Source organism: Equus asinus, chromosome 15, assembly GCF_041296235.1.
Source record: "Equus asinus isolate D_3611 breed Donkey chromosome 15, EquAss-T2T_v2, whole genome shotgun sequence".
Taxonomy (NCBI): domain Eukaryota; kingdom Metazoa; phylum Chordata; class Mammalia; order Perissodactyla; family Equidae; genus Equus; species Equus asinus.
Genome location: NC_091804.1, coordinates 4451077 through 4462469, shown reverse-complemented (window position 1 = coordinate 4462469; position 11393 = coordinate 4451077). Strand labels below are relative to the sequence as shown.

Below are 11393 nucleotides of genomic sequence, written 5' to 3'. Positions count from 1 at the left end.
AATCATATATCTGACAAGGGGTTAATCTCCATAATATATAAGGAACTCACACAAGTGAACAACAAAAAACCAAACAGCCCAATCAAAAAATGGGCAAAGGATGTGAATAGACATTTTTCCAAAGAAGATATACAGATGGCCAATAAACACATGAAAAGATGTTCAACATCACTAATCATCAGGGAAACGCAAATCAAAACTACACTAAGGTACTACCTTACACCTGTTAAAGTGGATTTAATCACTAAGACTAAAAATTAGCAAATTTTGGAGAGGGTGTGGAGAAAATGAAATCCTCATGCACTGCTGGTGGGAATGCAAATTGGTGCAGCCACTATGGAAAACAGTGTGGAGATTCCTCAAAAAACTAAAAATAGAACTACCATATGACTTAGCTATCCCACTACTGGGTGTCTACCCAAACAACTTGAAATCAACCATCCAAAGTAACATATGCACCCCTGTGTTCATTGCAGCACTATTCACAATAGCCAAGACATGGAAACAATCCAAGTGCCCATTGACTGATGATTGAATAAAGAAGATGCGGTATATCTATATACAATGGAATACTACTCAGCCATAAAAAAGACAAAATCATCCCATTTGCAATAACACGGAAGGACCTGGAGGGAATTATGCTAAGCGAAATAAGCCAGACTGAGAAAGACAAACACCAGATGATTTCACTCATGTGGAATATGAACAAACACATGGACAAAGAAAGCAATTCAGTGGTTACCAGCGGAAGGGGGCTGGGGGGTGGGCACAGGGGGTGAAGGGGAGCACTCATGTGGTGACAGACAAGAAATATGGTACAACTGAAATTTCACAATGATGTAAACTACTATGAACTCAACACCAACAACAAAGAACAAATTACATCTTACAGAGATTACCATGGAGTTGAATTAAAGTATGGCTATTGCCCACATCTCACTTTGTATTGTATGCTAGATTCTATTTTAATAATGAAATACACCAAGGGCCATTTTTTTGTCCACTGAGGAAGATTCGCCCTGAGTGAACACCTGTTGCCAATCTTCCTCTCTTTGCTGGAGGAAGATCGTCCCTGAGCTAACATCCATGCCAGTCTTCCTCTACTTTGTATATGGGATGCCACCACAGCATGGCCACCAACGAGTGGTGTAGGTCAGCGCCCAGGAACCAAACCCAGGCAGCCGAAGCAGAGCACACTGAATGTAACCAGTAGCCCATGGGGCCATTTTTTATGAGCCACTAAACCATTACATTCTCAAAAGTAAATGTCTAAAAAAAGTATTGGGGGAGGAACTCAGTAAGTATAATTACTAATGGATGACTGAATTATTGATTTTTTTAAAAGAAAGAATTATGGTAAACTTTACAAAGAAAGCACAGCACATAAAATGCACTTGGTACATCATTCTTAGAAAACTAGCACAGCAAGATGTCAAAGCAGGAAAAAAAACACCAGAGTGCCACAGATGTCATTTACGGGGTTAAATTATAAAAACAAGACTTGAAAAACATGGTTGAATCTTTGCCGCATTTTGTAATGTGCATGGAAATGATCATAAAAATCCTTTAAAGCACACAGAGTGACAGCATACCTAAAAGAACAGAGAAAACAAAAGGGCTTCAAATCTCTGGACTTTTCTGTGATGACAAGAAGCTGTCACTGGTATGTGACCTTACACATATTTTCCAAATAAACAAACAAATAAACACACAATCTGTCCTTTAGGTTAAAAAAGAGGACAAGTTCCCTTTACTTAACAAGAAGTGACTTCTTTTAAAAAGAAACACGTGCTATGATGAAGCTTTTTGAAAAGTGCGCACTTGGAAGTGTTTTCATCATTATATAAATATATTTATTGCCCAAAACTCTCATATTCACACCCTCACAAACAGAACTTTTAACTTGTCTAAAAATCTTCTAAACACAGACATTGTCTTTTCTCTGAGCAAATTTTCAAAAATTTTCCAACTATCTTGCAAGATTAACATCAGGGAAGATAAAAAGTTTACTAGCCAATTCCAATAAAAACTTGGAAAATTTAAGGATGATATTGAACAGATGTTTTACGACTTAGCCCAGCCATTGAAGTACCTCTTCCATTTGTGAGGCATCTTTTGAGACATTAAAGGCAAGAATTGAAATAAATTAAACTTAGAATCGGACCTGCAAATTTACCATATCAAAAATCAATTATTCCTTCATATCACCAAATAACCATTTGGTGTTCAAATCTCCAATTGTTTCATAAATCTCGTAAAATTTTAGTTTGTTTCTTTAAATTGTGAAAAGTAATAACATAAACCTCAATAAATTGGAGTTGGGAGAAACCACACACCCCATGCAAATAGCAGAGCCCAACAAGAAGAAATAAGACTTTCTCCTCTCAACTGGGACGAAGCTCAGCCAATGAGACACTTTCACAATCCAGCCAACGAAAACCCACGACACCTCGAACTCTTTGTTTACAATAGCCCTCCCCAACCTCCACTTTCCTTCTATGTGTTTCTCTTCCTTTCACTGGGGGGGGGGACTTGCACTGTGGCTCACCCTGGTTGCAGACCCTGAATAGCAATTCTTTGTTGATCTTAAATAAATCCATTTTTGCTGGAGAAATAACTGGCTGTCTATATTTTCAGGGTCACCAAATAAAGAAACAAGTAACACCCATGCATTGTATTTGATTGTTATGTCTTTTAGGCGTCTTTTATTCTGTGGGTCCTCCACTCCCATGTTTCCTTTCCTTGCAATTTATTTGTTGAAGAGAGTAGGTTTGTTGGCCCATATGACTTCACACAGTCTGGATTTCGCTGAGTCCATCTCCATGGTGTGGTTTATCATGTTCTTCAGCCCCCTGCATTTCCTGAAAAAAAAAAATTGTTGTTGGATATATATACAAGTTGATCAAACTCAGGCTTTTTTTTTCTTTTTGGAAAACTGCTTAATTGTGGAGTCGTGACCAGGAAGCACCTAATGTCTGGTTCTCACCCTTTTTGTGATAACAGGCTGTGATATTCTGATTTATAATAAGAAATATATATTTGCTCATTGTCCCTTATTCAGGCACAGAAATCCCTTGGAATTTCCCAAGTGATGAGAACTATAAAAAGTGTCTTTTGTTATGTTAATGATGTGACTTTTAGACCACATCTAAGGATGAGAGCTCATTGCCAGTGGAGCCAATCACGTGATTAGAAGGTTGAAACTTTCAGTACCGCCCCCTGACCTCCCGGGAAGGGAGAGGAGTTTGAGATTGAATTTAATCGCCAGTGGTCAATGATTTAATCAATCATGCCTACTTAATGAAGGCTTCGTAAAAACCTCAAAAGGACAGGGTTTGGAGAGCTTCTGGGTTAGTGCCCGTGGAGATTTGAGGAGAGTGGTGCTCCTGGAGAGGGCATGAAAGCTCTGCGCCCTTTCCCATATACCTTGCCCTGTGCATCTCTTCATCTGGCTGTTGATTAGTATCCTTTAATGTCCTTCATAATTTATTAGTAATCTAGTGGGTAAATGAGTTTTCTGAGTTTGTGAGCCACTCTAGTAAATTAACTTAATCCAAGAAGGGAGACTTGGGAACCTCTAATTTATAGCCAGTTGGTCAGAACATGGGTAACAATCTGGACATGTGATGAGTATCTTGAGTTGGAGGGGATCACTGGAACATCCAATCTGCAGATGGTTGGTCGGAAGCACAGGTAACAACCTAAGCTTGTGATTGGCATCTGCAGTGGAGGGCAGTCTTGTGGGACTGAGCCCTTTACCTGTGGACTCTGATGCTGTCTTCTGGTAGATAGTGTCAGATCTGAGTTAAATTGTAGGAGATTCAACTGATGTCCAAGCATCACTGGAAGTGTGGGGAGAACCCCCATCCACACATTGGAATTGTGTCCAGAACATAATATAGGCATTGACAGATCACTTTTTAAAAATATTTTCTTATGAAATGTATAATATAAACACAGAATTTAAAACATACAATTTAAAGGATGAATTAAACATCTATGTGCCTCGGTTAAAAAAGAAAAATAATTGTGCACAACTTCCGTCCCTTGTTATTCTCCTTCCATTCTGTCTTCCCAGAGATAAACATCAGAATTTCTATAATAACCATTTTTGTTTTTCATTGAAGTGCATCTAATACCTATGTATGTATTCCCAAACTTTTTTAACTTCATAATAAATACAAGTTTCTCTGTGTAAAGAAAGGACAGTATTACCACTGTGAGGCAAGGGCTTCTAGAGAAAACAAGCTGAAGAGGTTCTCTGGGATACAGTTTGCCATCAGCCATCCCAGTAGCTTACAAGAACCCCTTCTGAAGAAATCAGAGGGCAAAGTTTTGAGTGGAAACCTGGCAATCTTAGAGCTCAGTAAAGTCAGGGCCTCTGGAAGGACTTCAATGAGACAGCACTGGATGCCCTGCCAGAATATACTAGTGAGCACGGGTCGCTCTTCATTGTCTGTTTCTAAACTCACTATGCCCTACCTCGGTCTTTTAGGAGTAGGTTCAAGCAGAACACTTCTGTAAGGTGAAATAAATGCCCTCGGGCGATCCAGGCTGCAGAGCATGGACCAAAGAGCAAGTGCTTCTTCAGCACATGCTCAACATAAACCAAAGGAATATAAGAATCTGGGCCAGGGGACGGGCCCTGTGGCATGGTTAAGTTCACACGCTCTGCTTTGGTGGTCTGGGGTTCTTGGGTTCAGATCCTGGACACAGACTTGCACGCTGCTCATTAGGCCATGCTGTGGTGGCATCCCACATACAAAATAGAGGAAGATTGGCACAGATGTCAGCTCAGTAACAGTCTTCCTCCCCCCCAGTTCTTAGCACTCAACTTAAATCCAAGGCCCTCTCCATCATTAACTAGCCTGAGAGGTGATCAGAGGTAGTGATTCCAGCTTACCAAAAATGTAATGCAGATCATAACAGATACACATTCTAATCAGACAGCCTTACAGGTTCTGTACAGTCTCTATGGAACAGAGATTGAAGACCAGTTGGGTATTAAATAATACTAAAACAGTGAATAACATACTCTCAATATTAAACAATGAAACTTCATAATATTTCCCTCACATAATAAGTTCCTACATATAATACTGGAGGGAAAAATCTAGAAAACACTAAAGGTTATCATGCTGCCTCTTTTGTGTAGAAGTTATTTACTAATTTTTCACCATTCCTGTCATTATCTACAGAATGGGCAGTTGATATATACCATTCTACTTCAAGAATTTTTGAAAAGCACAAAAAAGTAACCACATTAAGGCCACACAGCCAATCAGAGGACAGACAGAAACGGCAATTAGACCTCCCATTTGGAAAGATGGGCTGATACACTTGACAACTGTATCTCAGTGTGTGACAACTAAGTGTTACAAATATTTAAGTATTTGTGTGTGACAGTTCCACCACCACAGCCACACTTTAGGAACAGATTCATCTCCTTTGAACCCAGAAGTTTCGTAAGAACTAAACAGCAACAACAATGCTAAGAAGCAGACAGAGCATACAGTTAGCCAAGTCTATCTGGCATCTTGCTCACCTATCCCATGTCTAAGATGCTATTATTTCCTGTGTGCACACTTTCTATCATGTTCTGCACAAGGGCTTACACCACTTCTTTTCCAGCGGCATATGTGATTAACCAGCTGGCATTTCTTCTTAACCAAGTAATGAAAAGGCAATTGCCAAAATCCAGCAATGTACCACCAGAAAGGCAAGTCGTTTCATAAAATAAGAAACTGCAACTTTTAAATCCACGCTTATTATGAAGCTAAAAAATTCACACTGATTTTTAACCACTTAGAGTGTAGACTATTAAAACAATCAAACCATTCTCCAGTTTATAAATGATTCAAAGCCAAAAGAAGGAATTTTAAAATTAAGCAAAAGAGAAGTTGAAAAAGTTACATATAAATATCCAAACCAACACACATTATGTCTTCTACTTAGAAAACAAGCTTCTTTAAAGGCTGAAATGAAGATATGCAGACACAGGGCTTCTGGGAAAAGGTTTTCAAAATGTGACACACTGGTATAAGGCACCACTTTAACTTCAGGCACCACTTAAGTCATTTTACATCCAAAGAACACGGGATAGGGGAAGGAACACACACGGCCGACTCCTCACGTCCGTTTAGCTGGTTTGGCAGTTAACTGCTTTTCTCTTTCAAATTCCTTCTCTCGTTGCTGTTCCCTTTCCAACTCTTCTTTTTGCCTCTTCTGCTGCAGCTTAAGTGCTCTTTTTTTTAACTTTGATGTCTTTTCATGAAGCATCAGCATCTCTTTTCTTATATTCACCAACTTGCCATGATAGCGTTTTGCTTCAGTGAACAAAGCATTAATATCCAACATGGAATGACATTCTTTAAATTTTGAAATCTCTTGTTCCAGTGTGTCTAACAATACAACTTGGTTCTGTTAATATTTATTAAATGGACACAGTTGATTATTCCTCTCCTTTTGCCCTCATAAAGGCTTGTGAGATAAATTTTCAAAGGGTAGGTCTTAGGGCAGCAGCACTTCACAGCCAGTTGAAAGCTGACCACCACAAAAAGAAATGACACGCCAGCCTGGGCAATCCAGAGAGGTCGTGAGTTCCTGGAGGGCCTGTTTGGATCTCTGCAGATCGGGCAGGTAGTGAGAAAGCAATCCTTCGGCCAGTTGCTCCACAGCTTTGTCGTCTACCATCAGGTCCTCTACTAACCCTTCGTCTGGAGAAGTGTCACTTAAACCCAGCGTAGGCTCCGCGGCCCCCAGACAGTCCGGCGGCCCTGACAGGACCCCGACCGGGGGGGACGGCCCAGGGACGCTCATGTCCCTTCCGCTGGTAACAGGCAAGGGGCAGCTGTGTAGACTGTCAGATGCAGGAAGGAGGAACCGAACGCATCCAGCGCCCAGCCGGACAGAAGCGACGGTCGCACTGGAAGTGACAGTCTTGATTTTTAATTAAGATGTTCAGTCTGTTTGTATTTAACATATACACTAATATATTTGGGTTTAAATCTACCATCTTACTATTTGTTTTCTATCTATTCTTTGTGCTTTTTCTCTTCTTTTTTGCCCTTTTTGGGATTAACCAAGCGTCTTTATTATTCCATTTTTGCTCTCTCTTAGTAAGTTATGCATTCTTTTATCATTCTTTTAGTGTTTGCCCTAGAGATTACAACATTCACCTTGATTTATTAGGGTCTACTATAAATTAGTGTTGTTACCATTTCTCAGACAGTTCAAGGATTCTAGGACACTTTAACTCCATTTGTTCTTTCTAAATTTTGTGCTATTATTAACTTTTATTTTTAGTTAAGTATTTTAACACCATAAGACAATATTTTTGTTATTTAATGCAATCAATATTTACTTAAGTCAGTTTCTCAACCTCGGCACTGAAACTTGACATTTTGCATTAATAATTCTTTGCTGGGAGAGGGAAGTTTGGCCCATGCATTATAAGATGTTTAGCCACATCCTTGGCCTCTGCCTTCTAGGTGCCAGTAGCACTCCTTCCTGTTGTGGAAACCAGGAATGTGTACGCACAGCACCAAATGCCTCCCAGAAGACAAACTCGCCTTCAGTTAGGAAGCACTGAGTTAGAACTATATGTATATCTATCATTTCCAATACTCTTTCTGCATTTCTGTGCTTTTTAGGGGGATAATTTTTCTCTGTCTTCATTTTTTTAAAAAAATATGGTTCTTCTGAAAACAAATTATCTCAGTTTTTGCTTCCCTGAAAACATTGCCTTTTCACATTCACTATTAAGGATGTTTTCACTGGGTATAAATTTGAGTTGGGCAATTGTTTTCTTTCAGTGTTTCACCTTCAAAGGGGCAACAATTAAACTTATAGTTAATTTTTCAACAGAAACTGTGGAATAATGTTGTTAACGTGTCTTCTCCCACCACTCCCACCCTACTCCCCACCTACTTTCAAATTTTTCTCTGGTTCTTTAGTTTTCATCAGTGCCAGCATGATGTCCACAGGTACGGTTTCTTTGCATTCACTGTGCTTGAGATTCGTAGGGCCTCTTGAGTCTGTGGCCTGATACCATTTACCGGCTTTGGGATGTTCTCAGTTACAATCTCTTCAAACATTGCCTCTGCCCATTTTTTGCCCCACTCCTCTCGGACTCCAAATCCACGTGTTTTGATCTTTTTTACTGTGTCGTATACATACTTATTGCTTTTGTATGGAGCTTTTTGATTTCCAGCCTCTGGGTAATCTGGGTGGGCTATTTGTTGACAAAATTTCAATATCCATATCTTTGGATATTTCCTTTTGGACTGTTCAGATTTCCAGGAATCTAGTCTTCGGTCTTCTATCTGGATGGAGAAGATTTGACTTCTAGCTTTCTGGGAAGCTCCAAAAGAGGAGTGAGAATCTCAGCATGTAGCATTTATCTAAGCATTTGGTCAATGAATACCTGTTTTCGTTATGATAATATTGTATTAATTGTACCTGGCATCCTCCAACCCAATGACCCCATTTTACACCCCATTGTTACATAAAACAATGGTGTTATAGTAAAGAAAATGGATTTAAAGTCTCCATTAAGTATAAGGATTGCTGCAACTTTTGGTATAAAACTTTTATCAACTAAAAGAAGTTCTCTTATGTTCATGACTTGCTAAATTTATTATAAAAGGGTGCTGAACCTTATCAAGTGCTTTTTCTGCATTAATTAAGAAAACCCTATGATATTCTCCTTCATTTTATTATTGCAATGCGTGTACTATCCTTACTTTCGGGGGATAAATCCTACTCAATCTTGAAATATTTTCATATACTATTGGATTCAATTAACTGATATCTTATTTCGGATTTCTGCGCGTACCCTCATAGATGAAATGGACCTATGATTTTTCTTTGTATTGTACTCATTAAGTCTTAGAACCAAAACGATACCGTAAAAGGGATCAGGCAGCCTTTATTCTTTCCAGCATTTTCTGGAATACTTTGTTTATGGTGAGAACTAGCTACTCCTTGAAATTTTTTTTAAGAATTTACTTTAATCATCTAGGCATGTGAAGTTTAGAAAAAAAAGAGATCTTTGACCATGATTTCAATTTATTTAATTTTTATTGGTTATTCAAATTATTTTTTTACACCAATTTTGGGATATTATATTTTTGTCTAGGAATTTAACCATTTCAACATAGAATTTTGAATCATTACCATACATACATAATAATATCCTTTTACTTTATTTAAGTTTCTGGTGTTTCTATAGTTGTTTTCCTTTTGTCATTCTTTATGTGCAGAGGTCAGAGGTTGGCCTATCTTATCAATCTTTTCAAAGAACTCGTTTTTAGTTTAAAGCTCTTTTTTATTTTTTCTCTGTTTCATGAATGTCTGCTCTTTATTCCTTTCTTCTTTTGAGATGTCCAATTTGGTCTTGTCCTGTTGTGTTTCTTCCAAATGTTTTACTTGAATATTTATTTATTATTAACCTTGCTGATTTCCTAATAATGTATTTAAAAGCTTAAAAAAATTCCTTGTAAGTGCTGTGTTTAGCTATAAACCACAAATTTGATAAGTAGGGCTTAATTATTCAATTCTAAATATTCTTTCATTTCTTTAGTGATTTTTAACTCAGGGGTTAATTAGTAATATGTTTTTAATTTGAAAACCTATCAGATTTGTTATTCACTTCTAATTGATTCCATTATGGCAGAGAAAATAGCCAAATAGAGAAAATAAAAATATTGGTTATTTGGAATCTATTGAGATTTCCTTTATGACCTAATACATGGTTTGTTTTCAAAAATGTTCCATGTGTGATCAAGAAAACTCAATCTCTCTCCCTCTTTCTGTATAAAGCTCTATATACGTCCATGAGCTGAAGCTGTTCTGTACTGTTCAGATTTTTATATCTCTGCTTCTTTTTAATGTCCTTTGTCTAGTAGTTTCTGAAAGGGCTGTATTAAAACCCCAGGAACAACTGTTGGTTTATCTAACTCTCTCTGCGGTTTTATCAGTTGTTGCTGATCCACAAGGGCCGTATGTAGTTAGGATGGGTAGATGTTTTTGTCTTTTTGTTCCTCTACAGTTGTATAACATTTTGTTTTGTTGTTAATGGTATTTTGCCTTAAATTTTATTTTGTTGAACATTGAGATTGCTACAGCAATTGTTTTTTATTGAAGTATAATTAACATACAACATTATATTAGTTTCAGGTGTATAACATAATGAGCACGATGATTCGATATTTGTATATATTGTGAAATGATCACCACAATAAATCTAGTTAACGTTCATCATCCTACATAGTTACAGAACTTCTTTTTCTTGTGCTGAGAACTTTTAAGAGTTACTCTCTCAGCAACCTTCCATATGCAATATAGTGCTGTTATGCAAGTCACCTTGCTCTGCATTACATCCCTTGACATTTATTTTCACCGACTTTCTTTTGATTCATATTTTCCCACCACAGTTTTTTCATCCTATTATTTTCTAATTTTCTTTACTTTTCCATTTTGAGTGTCTCTTGTATATATCATTGGATTTTTAAATCCAGTCTGAGAGTCTGTTTTTAAGTCACATCCATTTGTTACAATTACTAATATATTAAAAGTTAGTCTATCTTCTTATTTTATATTTTCTATTTAGTCCTTTTTCTTTTTTTTTCTTCCTATCCAATAGATTAAATTTACTCCTGCTGATTTAAAATGAAATCTCTTCATTCTTTTTTACGGCTGCATATTATTCCGTTGTATGAATGTGCTGTAATTTATTTAACTCATCCGTTATTGAGAGATGTCCAAGTTGTTTCCAACTGTATTCCAATTTTATTCTGTTCTACATAATGAAAAACCTTGTTCATACTTCCCAATTCCAGTTTGTCTTTCAGGTTTACCTCCCTGGGTGGCTTTGGCTCCAAGAATTCACAGACCTTTTCATGGATTCCGTCTTAGGCTTGGTTCTCCAGAAGCAGTCCCTAAGATGAATGTTCCTGTGAACACTGCTTACTAAGAACTGAGCCCAGGAAAAACTGGTGGGAGAGTGGGGAAGGAGGACAGGGAAGGAGGCCAGCCCAGGCACAGTATCAAGCCAACTGTCCGGAACGTGGCTTTGGTTCAGCCCAACAGGGGAGCTCTGGGGACAGTACAGATCCCACCTCAGCGTGTCCTGACCAGGGCAGGCAGGCTCCTTCCATGTGACTGTGTTACAGGCTGCCCCTAAGGAGACATAAATTCCAGCATCTCCACTGGCCTCAGAGCAGAAGAGCCCTGAGGGCAGCCTGTGGACAAAAAGACACAGGCAATGGCTTTGGGGAGCTAGTGTGCACGAGACTGCCGGGGCAGACATGATGTCTGCTATGGTGTCTTGGCCCTTGACTTAGTGCAGGCCAATGAAGGAGAATCAGGCGGAGATGCAAGGGGAGCATCCT

General features: G+C 38.3%; 1 protein-coding gene and 1 long non-coding RNA gene across 2 annotated transcripts in view; both read right to left on the bottom strand.

Moving 5' to 3' along the window:
* Positions 1 to 1834: 1834 nt before the first annotated feature.
* Positions 1835 to 11393, bottom strand: part of LOC123277370 (uncharacterized) — a 55645-nt gene continuing 46086 nt past the window's right edge. Inside the window, exon 3 of the long non-coding RNA XR_011494429.1 lies at positions 1835 to 2861. This is a non-coding gene — a long non-coding RNA (uncharacterized lncRNA). The remainder of the gene's footprint in view (positions 2862 to 11393) is intronic.
* On the bottom strand, positions 5617 to 6893 carry LOC106840341 (biogenesis of lysosome-related organelles complex 1 subunit 6-like). Its single transcript, XM_014855728.3, has 2 exons — positions 6596 to 6893; positions 5617 to 6424 (listed from the first exon to the last, which is right to left on the bottom strand). The coding sequence occupies exons 1-2, from the start codon at positions 6817 to 6819 to the stop codon at positions 6130 to 6132; spliced, it is 519 nt and encodes a 172-aa protein (XP_014711214.2). The 5' UTR covers positions 6820 to 6893; the 3' UTR covers positions 5617 to 6129.